Here is a 13,577-nt window from a genome sequence, read left to right as displayed (position 1 = left end):
ATATTTAATGCCTACTTTATCCTAATATCAATTCTTATATACTATCAATAAATATAATAATTTATGCAGAACCATGCAATCTCTTCAATTAGGTATGCATAAAATTGTGCACCTATTTCCTGAGCCTCTGAGAATATTCATATTAATCAAACATCATGCTGCAAATAATTGGGTGCTAGAAGAATAGCCCCTAAATTTACTACGATCTTTGTCACAAAGATCTCTACACTATTACCTCAGCAATGCTAAAAAAACAAAACAAACAAAAAAAAAACCCAAACCAAAACCTTGACACCTAACCTGCCTTAGGCAAAAACCAGTGTGAACAGATGTGCTTTGTACCATGCCTGGAAGGTTGACAAACACTGAAACTCACTTCCCCCTGTTGGTCCAACAGAATCAGAGTAAAGAACCCTCCACGGATTAAAATTTGCTACTAGCCACCTGACACTAAAAGGTAGGGCATGTTAGAAAAAGCCTAGGAGCTCAGAAATGGTTTATAGGGAGAGAGGTGATCTCAGATAGCTAGGATCTATACCATGTAAGGCCTTAAAAGAACAAAATTGTCAGCTTGGTTGCTCCCAGAAGTCAGTAATCTTTTTAAAAAATCATTATTATTTACTACTTGTATTATAATAGCACCCAAAATGTGCTGGGTGCTGTGCAAACATTTAAAGCAGTCCTTGCTTCAAAGAGTTTATAATCTAAATAGATTTAAAAAAAGAGAAAAAAGACGAAATTAGAAGAAATGGGGCCTGTAAGATAGAGTAAGCATGTGTGTCTGTACACATCTTTTGGAATCTGTACATGTGACAGGAGGAAAGGTGTGTGTGTGTGTGTGTGTGTGTGTGTGTGTAAAAGTATATACATATATTGGCTGACTGAGGGAGTTATATTTATGTTAAAGATTCTGTAAACTATTATGGGTGTGCATTTGTTTGGGTGTTTAGGTGAGATGCACAGTTCACATATGCTGCAAAATTACAGTACCCAAGAATTTCAAAATGAGAACAGATTAATAAACCTTGACTTATCTTGTGCTTGTTGAAGAATGTGGCTGAGAGTATATGCAGTCTTTCTCACATGCTTGTTGAATCACTCTCACTTTTTATTTCAATGAGGGTGAAGAATTCTAGAGTAGTGCAGTTCTCTTCTTCCTCTGTATCTTTTCTTTCCCCGGGGCAACTGCTCTTGGATGGCATAGTATCTGAATGTATGTTATACTGTGCCCAGTATGCTTAAGTAACTTTGTTAACCCATTTAATCATATTTTAAAAAAATGCTTTGTGAAAAAATCATCTTTATAAAAATCCATTGTAAGTTTAAATTCAAAACAAGTCAATGAGTAGGAACTTCTGTCTAGGCTATTAGGCAAAGTAAGATATGGTTCAGACAAATCTCTCTCTCTTATTATCTACCCTTTATTTCATGATCTCTCAGTATCCTCATATTGCAATTGATACTAAAGAAAAAACTAGTTCTTTTTAATACAGTTACTGTATTTTTAACACTAGAAGTTTAACATTTCTTTGGACAGGAAGAAAAATCACACTAGTAGAGAAGGTTATATTCTGATAGTTTTAGCCTGCTGCTAATTTTGTCCCCAAACTTTGTTTGAACTGTGGAAACATCACGTTACATATGTTGATTATATTTCAACAACTTCTTATCTAAACCTATATGAAACTAATTTGTTAAGTTGAAAATTGAAATAATGTTTAATCATTCTGTTGATCACATGCTGTAGTAGCTAAAATGTAAATTTTTTCTTTGAAATGGTAGATTCATGGCTTCCAAAATGACCTTGATAAAGAGAGAGAGGATGCTCAAAAGAAAATTCGCAAACTGGAAGAGGCTTTGAAGTAAGTGAGACGTGATAAAGAATAATTTTTTTCTTTAAATGTCTCTGTTTTTATTCAAATTCAGTAAGTAGACCATATGCTTTGTGTTTTATAACAACACTCCTATAGTTTAGTTTGGGTCAGCTTTCCATTGTAAAACCTTATTTTTAGGGTTTTATTAGTCAGCTGTAAAAATTAAAAAAAAAAAAAAAATCAGTTCATCTGGTTTTAAGTGATAGGAATGTAACAAAATAGAACTTAGTGGTTTCAGATGCTCTATTCCCCTTAAGTAACTCAAACCAGCTTCAGTTTAGAACTGACATGTTTGCAGAACATTATTCCTTACTGAAGATTTGTTGTTGTGGACATTTATTAGGGGAATCAGGTTACAATTGAAATGTTCATGTATTGTTGTTGTTTATTTGTATTGTGGTAGTTCCTAAAGTTCCTAGGTACTGTACAAACAGGATTCAGTGGTTAAGATGCTAGTTTGAGACTCAGAAGACGTGGGTTCAATTCCCTGTACCATTACAGATTTCCTTTGTGACCTTGAGCAAGTCACCTAGTTTCTGTGCCTCAGTTCCCCATCTGTAAAATGGGGATAATAGTACCTCCCACGGTATTTCCTTACGCTTCAGATCTCTTGTGAGGATAAATATATTAATGATAGGGAAGTGCTCAGATATTGCAGTGAGGGGCATTATATAAGTATATAAGATCGAAAGATAAAAAAAAGAGACAGTTCCTGTCCCAAAGAGATTACAATCTAAGTATAAAATGAAAGACAACAGGTGGATACAACAAATAGACTCGGGGAGTTTGAGGAACAGTACCAATCTGCATGATAGCAGCCGTCATGACACACATCTTCCGTTCCGTTTTTGAGTTTGTAGTAGGCATTATGATAGAGGAGAGTTGGAAGGAGAGATTTGAAGAAGGAAAATGTGGTACCTTTGCACATTTCTATATGGAGCTCCTCCCATTCAAAAGGGGGAATCATGGGAGAAAGTGTGAAGGTGCTTGTTGGAAAATTTTACAAATTGGTGGGCAAGGTAGGCATCAGTTGCACAGTGGGTCCAGGGATTGACATCTTGATACTGTATAAGATATTATAAGTAGGGCAGGGATATGCCATGAAATCCTTAAAATGAAGACAGATCATATGTGTTAGATATGGTGGAGGATGGAGAGCCAGTAGAGGGTTAGTCAAAGCAATGGCCCAGGAAAATAATCTGTGCAGCACCATTTTGGAAGGATGTAAGTGGTCAAGATGGAATTTGTCACGGCCAGAGAGAAGGAGGTTGCAGTAGTCAAGATGATGAGGACCTGGATGAGAATTGTAGCTGTATGGACTGAGAATAAAGACCAGATCTTAGAGGTGTTATGCAGGAAGAAGGCACAGGTTAACTTATCCGTTTTATTTCACTAAAAAGTGACTACTGGAAATGCACACTAACATTATTTTCAGGAAAGAATCATAAGAAATTGTATCACTTAGATTTAAAAAGGCTGATTCGGATCTAAGATGCTGTATTTGAGCTCATTTTGTGTGTCATATTGTATCTAGTAAGTGATTTTCCAGGATTTGTCCCTTGTATCTGAAGGCAGAATCTGGGTTTAAAACCTACATTTCAATTGTTTTGACATAATGCATCTGGTGTGACAGCTTTTCACAGTCTAAGTAGCCCATTGTGTCAATGATTAATGAACAAAGTAGACTACCTCATTTAATGTGGAGTAAACCTTTTGTAGTGTCTGATCTAAAGTGTAGTATCTGAGTCTAAGCACAGGGGGCCAAAATTAAAGTCAGAGGCCTGGATTCTAATCTTTGATGCGTACTTTGAAATGCTATGTGTCTTGAAAATTCACTTCCGTGCTAATTCAGTAGTGAATTTTTCAAGCTATGCGAAGAGACATGCTGTACATCTGAGTTTAGATTTTAATGTGGGCGACGATTTTTCCAAATTGAGCTATTTAATTGGCTGTTTAAATCTGATAACTGGATTCTCAAATCAACACTTAGGTGTAATAAAAGGGCTATTTATGCTCTTAAGTGGTCATTGGAACATTCCAGCATATTGAGACATCCACTTTTGAAAATGTTGACATGTAATGTTAATTTAGGGCCAGTCATTCTTAATAGTGTTGAGTAGTACCTTAATCTGTAAATAATCCTATTGATTTAAAAGAGAGAGAACTGGATAAATTTGAAATCTTTCATTGCAAAGCATCCTCAGTTTTGCTTCAGAGTGAGATGGACAGAGACTGTATCTGATGCATTCTGTTGGACTGAAGCAAAGATCTTCATACTTCTCTACTAGTTACATTATTTTTATTGGTAATCAGAAAAATCAGATTAGGCCAGTATCCTTCTGCGTACTCTAGATTTAACAGGCAGGGGATGGTATTGAGATCTTCTGGAGCTGTCATGAGAAAGCCCCCATATCATTTTATAAATATAATTTATATGGACACCCAAAGATCCCCAGTTAGGACCGGAGATCCATTGTTTTGGATTTGTACAAACATAGATAAGAGACAATCCCTGCTCCAGAGAGTTTATGATCTAAATCATCATCTAACAGTGTCACCTGACCTCCTAACACACAGTTCTTCTTCAAGTGACTATACATGTGCATTCCAGTCTTGGTGTTGGTGAGCCCAGCACAGGGTCATTGAAAACTTTTCCCCTCAGCTGTATCCATTTGGTGGCTCAAGCTCCCATTGCTGCCGTGCATCACTGCATGAAGGTGTAAAGGGCAAAGCCCCCCCTAAGCCCCCTCATTTCCTTCTTACTGCCTGTGACGGTCGTAGGAACTCTGTTCAGTACCAAAACAGTTCTCTCTCTCCCAGAATTTGTAAATATAGTGTGTGTTTATATAGTTAGATTAGTCTTCAGTATATTAGGATAGTAAGTTTTAGTTGTGTTTTAAAAAAAAAAAAAAAGATTTTGGACTTGTTTTCCTGTTTGCAAGCTAGACATGGTGCAAGATTTGGACGAGTTGTCCTTCAGTCCCTGTTTAGAAAGGCTCTGATCCCATCATCTGTTTTCATGACTTGTGAGTCACTAGGAGTGGAATGCACATGTGCAATCACTCAAAGCAGAAAAAATGGTTACCGACCTGTTCCATAACTGTTGTTCTTCAAGATGTGTTGCAAATGTCCACTCCACAACCCGCCCTCCTACCCCTCTGCATTGGAGTTTTCTGTCTAAAAGGACCTGGTGGTGGTTGGAGGTGACTCCACTCTTTATACCTGCGTGCAGTGTGAGCTGCCCCAAAGAGTACCATGGAGGGAGAAAAATTCTGACAACTGAGCTAGAGGCACACACACACCTACAGTATAATAGACGTGTAGAAAACATCTCAAAGAGTAGGTTACAGAAAAGTTTAGTAACTTTTTTTTCCTGAGCAATGGAAAAGAACTTATCTCTGGGCAACAGATAACCTGTCCCCAGGTGTGCCCCAATTTTATCTATTCTGGACTAAACCTGTATTATACCTGAAGTCTGAGCTTTTCCTTGTCACCATTCAAAGTGATCTATCGACATCTCAACGTACTGTTTTCGGTTGGCAATTGAAAATTCTTCAGCCATTCCACTATTATAAGATTCCTCAAAGGACTAGTTAAGATATCTCCACTAGTCAGAAAACCTGTCCTGATCTGGGATCTTGGAGCTGACAAAGTTAATGGATGTTCCTTTTGAATAACTGGGAGAGTGCTTTTTAATTTAACCTGTTGCTGAAGACATTTACAGTTAAAAATGTCAGGTCATGTCAGACTTAGAGCCAACTGCTCACCATGGCCCACATGTGCCTGCGACTGATGGGCCACACGGCCGTGTGCACCTACGTGGTAAGCCATGCCTGGCTTCATCTGAGGGCACTGCAAATGTGGCTGGCCTTGGTTTACGTTCCCAGCAGGCACCCCCTGGACTGAGTGGTTGCGGTGCTGAGCCATGTCCTCGCGTCTCTGGACTGGTGGTGGGATCCCAAATCAGTGCTGCAGGGTGTCCCCTTCGTCACCCCAGGCCCCCCTGCTCACTTTGATCTCAGACACATCTGATCTGGGCTGGGGAGCCCATCTGAAGAAGCTCAATACCCAGGGCCGTTGGTTGCAACACGACCTAACCCTTCAAATCAATGTCTGGAAGCTCAGAGCAGTTCGCCTGGTGGTGCAGGCCCTGACGGGCAATACTGCCGCAATGTGCTACATCAACATGCAGGGCGGTACTTGGTCTTTGGCCCTTTGTAGGGAAGCACTTAGCCTCTGGGACTTTTGTTTGTGGCATGCCGTTCATTTGCGGGCTGCACACCTGCCCGGAACCAAGAACATCCTGGTGGATCGCCTTGGCAGATCCTTCTTGTCTCTCCATGAATGCTCACTCCATCTAGGGTGGTCAGCCTAATTTTCCGCAGGTGAGGAACTCCCCAGGTGGACTTGTTAACATCCAGACAGAACAGGAAGTGCCATGTGTTCTGTTCTCTGCTGGGCAGGGACAAGGGCTCCATGTCGGATGCCTTCCTGATTCTGTGGTCAGGAACATTGATGTACGCCTTCCTGCCAGTGCTGTTAATCCACAGAGTCCTGCTCAGGGTGAAGCAGGACAGAGCCACCCAGTTGCAGCTTCCTCTAAGGCTGGGTCTACTGTCCCAGAACCATGTGACCCTGCTGCATCTGAACTTGGCAGCGCTTTACTTGATGGCCTTGTTTCCGTGTGGCTGAGCGGGAAAGAACGGCAGTGTTCTGCCGGTGTCCAGCAGGTCCTGCTGGGCAGCAGGAAACCCTCCACTAGGGCTACCTATGCGGCTAAGTGGAAGCGGTTCACGTGTTGCTGTTGTGGACCGGATGAAGGGTTGCCTAGTGTCTACCCAGAGAATCTCATCCTGAATCGTGGTTTGCATCCGCTGCTGGTATAAGCTGGCGAAAGTGCCCCTGCCAGCGATTGTGATGGCTCACTCGACTAGGGCGCAGGCATCATCGGCGCAGGCATCATTAGCGCATGTGGATGCGTGCCCACGTACAATGGAATGGACATGAGCAACATATCTTGACGAACAGTTTCGAAAGGTAGGTAACCATTTTTTTTTCTGAGTGTTGCCTGTATATATTCATGTTATGTCCACTTTCCTCTTTTCCTCAGAGTTTTACTGTCCAAAGGACTCTGGGGTTTAACAGAAGGAAATGAGGCAGTAGGGGACCACATGGCCTCTAGAAACCACATCTCCAAATACTTGGCTCTGTGAGGTGGTGCTTTTATAGTTTCAGTGGGGACACTGCTTTAGAAAGTTTTTGAAGCTTACTGGTGCCAGGAGTGCATCCTACTAGTGTGAACGTGCAGTGGCATCTCTCTCGAGGAACTACAGTTAATAGTAAGTAATCTTTCTTTCTCCTTTTTTCAAAGGTAACTGAAATAGTGTAGAGAATTGGCACACACTGCACTGAAAAGAGATACATTGCACCAACTAAGTTTTGAATTGAGTTTTCATCTTGATCAAATTTTCAATATACAACAAACCCAGTATTTTCTGGGTGTATGAATGATTTACACACAGCAGATGCAATTGTGACAAGTTTTGCTTCTTCCTCTTTTGATTATGTAGGATACTATTTCCATATGTTTTAGCCCAATTTATTTTTTGCCTAACTATTTCAAAGTTACAGAAATAATTTTCTTAAAAAAGCAAAGATTATTCTGAAACAAACCAGAAGTTATTTACTAAAAACTGCACGGTCAGTTTTATACAGTAAGAATAGGCACAAAGCAGAAGTCTATTCATCTTTATTTAGATAATCCCTTAAGTATTTGAAATAAACAGGGAATAGTTCAAAATGCTCAATACATTATTAAACTAGAACTTCCAAGCTTTCGGTTGTCTATACTCTATATCTTTTTGTATTTGTGTGGGGAACACATTCACTGTAACTATTTTCCCCTAAATGTATTGCAATGAAATTGTTTCTTCTTCGAGCTCTTGCTCATGGCGATTCCAAGTTGGTGTGTGCATACCGCGTGCACAGTCGTTGAAAGGTTTTCCCCCTAGTGGTACCCTTCAGATTGGCTGTGGAGCCCCCTGTAGTTGCGCCTTCATGGTGGTGTAGATAGGTCCATGTCTCTTCAGTTCCTTCTTACTGCCAGTCTTACGGTCAATGGAGCTGCTCTCTTCTCTTGCTATGGCAAGCGATCCCCTACTGGACTTTCTCTTGTTGTATCTGTAAATAGTTAACTTAGGATTAGTTAGGTTTCAGTAGTTTTATAGTTAGTTAAGATAAGTTTCACTTGGGGATTCCCCTCCCCCCCACATTCATCCCCTCCCAGGGACCGGGGTATGCCTGGGTCTCGGGTTCAAACCGTGTCGGTCCTGTCAAAAGCCTATGCCCAGAGGAGACCCACCCGACTCCTGTATGAAGTGTAAATTCTGAGAAGTGTAAAATCTGTAGAGGCTTCCTCCCAAGAACTAAAAAGAATCGGGACTTCAGGCTAAAATTGCTCTTCATCGGACTCAGAAGTGGAATTATATGAATCTACGCAGAACCCTCACTGCTCTCAGCACAGATTGAGACAGGAGGAGGGGCAGCCATTGCCTATGATGCCGTGGCCACCGCAGTGGCAGGTGCCGGCTCAACGGCCCTTTTGGACCCCGTGGGCCTGCCACCATGTCCAGGGTACAGGGTCCAGATCACTATCAGTTGTATGAGAGGCACAGGCCGCTCCATCATCACATGTAGCCCAGAAGCCTATGCAAAGCCATGAGACTGGTGCCCTGGCCAGCACAGAGGCTGCAGTGGTGACCAGCATGGGGCCGGAAGCCGGTGCCTCTCCTGGCGCTGCGGAAGATGCATCGTGCGGGGTGATCTCCACGAGCCAGAGGGACAGGAGGACCCAGTGCCCCCATGGGCATCCTCCTCATCCTCCCCTGATGAGGCAGTGGCTGGCACATCTACCACACTATTGGCCACGGGCAACAGAGCTCACCAGGAGTTGCTCAGAAAGGTGGCTCAAAATTTGGGCATGCAGATATAGGAGGTGTCGGAGGAGACCGACCCTACAATTGACTTTCTGGTGCCTGAAGGTCCCTCGAGATAGCTTTGCCCCTCATTAAGATAATTCAAAATACTACCAAAACACTGTGTCAAATGCCCGCCTCTTTCCCTTACTGCCAAAGGGTGGAAAGGAAGTACATTCTGCCTTCAAAAGGCTATGAATTCCTTTTCACACACCCTCAGCCGGGCACATTGGTTGTGGTGGCTGTGAACAAGAAGGAGAGGCAACGGCAACTGGGATCGACTCCCAAGTCCAAAGAAGAAAAGAAGCTGGATCTCTCTGGCAGGAAGGTGTATTCTACCAGGGGGGCTTCAGCTTCGCACCACCAACCAGCAGGTGGTATTCAGCAATTACAGCTTTTAACTCGTGGAATACACTGTCCAAGTTCTAGGAGCTGCTTCCGTCTGACTCAGGATCAGAGTTTGCTGCCATTCTCGAAGAGGGAGAGGTCATTGCGAGGACCTCCTTGCAGGCCTCTCTGGTTTCTGCTGACTCTGCAACCTGGATGATGTCAACAGCCATAGCCATGAGAAGGAGCTCATGGCTTCAGGCCTCGCACACAAGGTTCAGCAGACAATTCAGGACTTGCCCTTTAATGGCTCAGGGCTTTTCTTGGAGCAAACAGACTCTAAGCTTCACAGCCTGAAAGACTCACAGGCAACATTGAAGTCTCTGGGGCTTCATACACAAGCCCCTCAAAGGAAACATTTTAAGCTGCAGCCTACCCCTCACTTCTACTGTGCTCATCCTAGGCAGGATTACAGCAGGAAGCAGGGCAGGAATAATCGCCGGAGACCTCCTCAGTCCTCCTCTAACCAGGGCCAAGGCTTGGCAAGGCAGTCCTCAACCCCTAAGCAAAACTTTTGAGGGTGCGCCCCTGGGTGATGCACCAGACCAGATTCTGAATCCTTCCCCGCCCTTTCGTGAATCATCTATCCCATTTCTACCATGCCTGGTCGCAAATCACCTCAGACCAATGGGTCTTGAACATGCTAGAATTGGGATATTCTCTCCAGTTCTGTTCCCTCCTGCCTTTCTTGTCCCTCTTCAGTGACCCTTCTCATGAGCAACTCCTCATGCGGGAGGGGCAAACGCTCCTGCAACTCTGGAGTTCAGTGGTAAGGGGTTCTATTCCTGCTATTTCCTCATCCCAAAGGCCAAGGGTGGGCTCAGGCCTATTTTAGACCTGTGAAACCTCAACAGAGTCATAAAGAAGATGAAGTTCCACATGGTCTCCCTGGTTTCCATTATTCCCCCCTGGATCTTGGAGACTAGTACGCCACCCGCAACTTGAAGGATACATACTTTCATGTGTCTATAGTTCTGCCCCACAGGTGGTTCCTCCACTTCGTGGTCAACAACACCCACTATCAGTTTACGATTCTCCCCTTCAGCCTCTTGGCGGCCCCTTGGGTGTTCAGTCCTAGCCGCCTTCCTGTGGAGGTGGCAGGTGCAGGTATTCCCATACTTAGACGACTAGCTAATCATGGGCCACTCCAGGGCACAAATGGAGGACCATGTGAGCCTAGTTCTGTTGACATTGAACAGGATCGGCCTGATCCTGAATGTGGCAAAGTCAACTCTAGCCCCAACTCAGAGGATAGAGTTCATTGGTGCTCTCCTAGACTCCGACCAAGCCAGAGCATTCCTTCTGGAAACCCTCTTTCTGGCCATGGACACCATCATAGAGAACTTAAGACGATACCACACTACTACAGTGTGAAATTGCCTGAAGCTGCTTGGCCATATGGCCACTTGTATGTATGTAATACAGCACACCGGGCTGCAGCTCCAACCCCTTCAAGTTTGGCTGGCCTTGGTATACAGGCCAAACTGAGACTTCCTAGACAAGATAGTCACACTTACTCCTCCAGCTATTGAGTCCCTCCTATGGTGGCTTGACACACAAGCGGTGTGCATGGGACTGCCCTTCTCCAGGACCCAACCCTCGCTGTCTCTAGTCATGGATGTGTCAGTGATGGGATGGGGGGGCGCACCTCAGAAGACTCGGGACTCAAGTTCTCTGGTCCCAGACAGAACTGTCGCTGCACATCAACGTCAGGGAGCTAAGAGTGGTTCGCTTTGCTTGACATCTGGAGGGCAGATGTGTATCAGTATTGACCGACAACACAACAGCTATGTTCTATATATACAGACAGGGTGGTACTCACCCCTGTCCCTTGTGCTGGGAAGCCCTCAAGCTGTGGGACTTCTGCATTGCTCACTTGATACCTTCTGGGCTCTCAGAACTAACTGGCCGATCATCTTAGCAGGTCCTTTCACAACCACAAGTGGTCCCTCTGCCCGGATGTCATGATCAACATCTTCCAAAGGTGGGGATTACCCCAGATAGACTTGTTCGCAACATGACACAACAGGAAGTGTCAGTAATTCTGTTCTTTCCTGAATCACAGCCTGGACTTGCTCGCACTCACCTTTCTCTGCCCTTGAAAGAGGCACCTGCTGTATGCATTCCTGCTTGTACACAAGGTCCTGCTGAAGGTCAGAAGAGAGGGAGCTGTTGTTTAGGATTAATTTAAAGTGAATGGTAGTGATTTTGTCATTGAATAGATATCAACATGAAGTGTAACACTTGTTTCTGAAGGTGCTTTTGGATGAAGATAAAATGGTGAAAAATGCTACTGAATGCTTTTGGTCTTTAAAGATTCAAATACACTTTTCACAACAGTGTAGTGTCCTTGCCTACGTCCAATATGAATATCTACATTCTGCCTACATAAATATTTCTAGCTTTAATTCTGGTTGTGGTGCACAACCTCTGGTTTTCATACTGCCTGTGAAGGTGTTCCCATATGGCCCCTCATTTACTGGATAACATAAAGAGCTACAAAGCTCTTATGGTTGAAAGGTATAGCTTTGGAAACTATTGTGTTGTCTTGTGTCTATAGATAGCCTGTGGTAATAGGTATGAAAGATGGTGTGAAACTGTGGTTGGATAACATACAAGTAAGAGGTGTAAAACACGTATCATGACTCTTGTTATGATCCAGTACTCAGGCTTTAGTATATTTCTGGAGGAGCAAGTGCCCATGAGAGTGAGTGGTGGGGATAGATTGAGCACATGCCCTGAATTGAGGAAAGCTCATTCATTGTTAACTCTGCAAGGCTCAGTGAGTACTCCACTTCCACAAATTAAAGCCACTCCTTGACTCTCGATATCTGACATAATTTTATTTTTAGATATTTTAAAATATTAGGAAGTGTGAATCTTTTTCTACAACTGCCAGAGAGTCCTTTCCTTATGTTTACTCGATCATTTGTAAAAATCAAGTATCAGAGGGGTAGCTGTGTTAGTCTGGATCTGTAAAAGTGGCAAAGAGTCCTGTGGCACCTTATAGACTAACAGACGTTTTGGAGCATAAGCTTTCGTGGGTGAATACCCACTTCGTCAGATGCATGTATTCACCCATGAAAGCTTATGCTACAATATGTCTGTTAGTCTATAAGGTGCCACAGGACTCTTTACCGCTTTTGTAAAAATCAGTAACTTACAATAGGGTGTCCCAGCTCTCAGTACAAATCAGCAAGATCCAACTGTTATGTTAGATTTCTATATGAGAAACGTTTTGTTTTGCTGTGTTTCTTTGAGTATTTTTGGGATGAAAGTAAGTAATTACAAGCTAGTCCCTTAAACGAGAGAAAGAGTAAACCTTTATAAAACAACCCTATCTCCCCTTGAGACAGGAAAAAAAATAATTCACTCTCTTCAATAGAAACCATGCCTTGTGGGATTGCAGCTCAGAACACATGAGGTGTGTCAGTGTTTTCTCATAGAGTTCTTTGATCTGAATGCACTTTGATTCTGAAGTGGCCACAGGATTACATCTTAAGTCGCTAGTCAACTGGAAATGCATAGAAAAGGAAATGGTAGGCATTTGGGGAAACTTTTAGTGGTGTGACAGCAGGCAGTGTTGTTGCAGAACTTCAAGTACATCCAGGTAAATTCATGGTAAAAGTGATTTGAGACCGAGTGTGGAGTAGTAAGCTTCTGCAAATCTAAAGATATAGTACACTTTAAATAAGGCTGCCGTAGTTTTAATGCAGTTTTCTACTGAGTTCAAATTTAGATCATACTTCACTCAAGTTGTTTTCATGGATTTATGCTAAATACCTGAGGTCAGAAACATACATTAGCAAACGGTTTGCTCTGTAATATTTAAAACTGCTACAAGTGTCCTGGTAATCTTAATTTATATGTAATACAGGCTCTACTTCTTAGCCATCTCCTTCTAGCTGAAATTGATAAGGTTTTTTTCTACAAGGTAATGTAAATTTGTTTGTTCTATAGCCAAAACCTTAGTATCTGTTTAATTATTTAGGTAAAGGGATTGTTTTCTTGGTCTGTTTATGCTGATTGCATCATAATAGTGTGTTATTGGAGGTGGGTGTTAATAGGCTAAAGCCTCATGGTTCTAGTTATTTTTACTGTGAATAATGTCAGGGGAAATAAGAGAAAAGGTATTATTACTATTTATAACATTCTAAGCTATGGGCCAAGTAAGCACAGACGTTTAAAAAGGAAGAAAAATGCTCTATACATTTGTTACTAATGAAAATGCCTTATATGCAAGGGAAAAAAACCCTATGAGAAAAAGAAAATTTGCTTTACTTATCTTCATGTAACACTAAACTGTCGCCTGAATAGTTTCTCACAACAGTCTAATGCCCTG

At 42.6% G+C, this 13,577-nt stretch overlaps 1 protein-coding gene across 5 annotated transcripts in view; it reads left to right on the top strand.

The window, feature by feature from the left end:
- CEP112 (centrosomal protein 112) overlaps positions 1–13,577 on the top strand; it is a 301,926-nt gene that overhangs the window by 100,391 nt on the left and 187,958 nt on the right. For all 5 annotated transcript variants that reach the window (XM_077833092.1, XM_077833093.1, XM_077833094.1 and 2 more), the window contains one exon: positions 1,783–1,862. In XM_077833092.1, the coding sequence (XP_077689218.1) occupies positions 1,783–1,862 (80 nt within the window). The remainder of the gene's footprint in view (positions 1–1,782; positions 1,863–13,577) is intronic.

This window comes from Eretmochelys imbricata, chromosome 14 (assembly GCF_965152235.1).
Source record: "Eretmochelys imbricata isolate rEreImb1 chromosome 14, rEreImb1.hap1, whole genome shotgun sequence".
Taxonomy (NCBI): Eukaryota; Metazoa; Chordata; order Testudines; family Cheloniidae; genus Eretmochelys; species Eretmochelys imbricata.
This window is presented reverse-complemented; position numbering and strand designations above follow the sequence as displayed.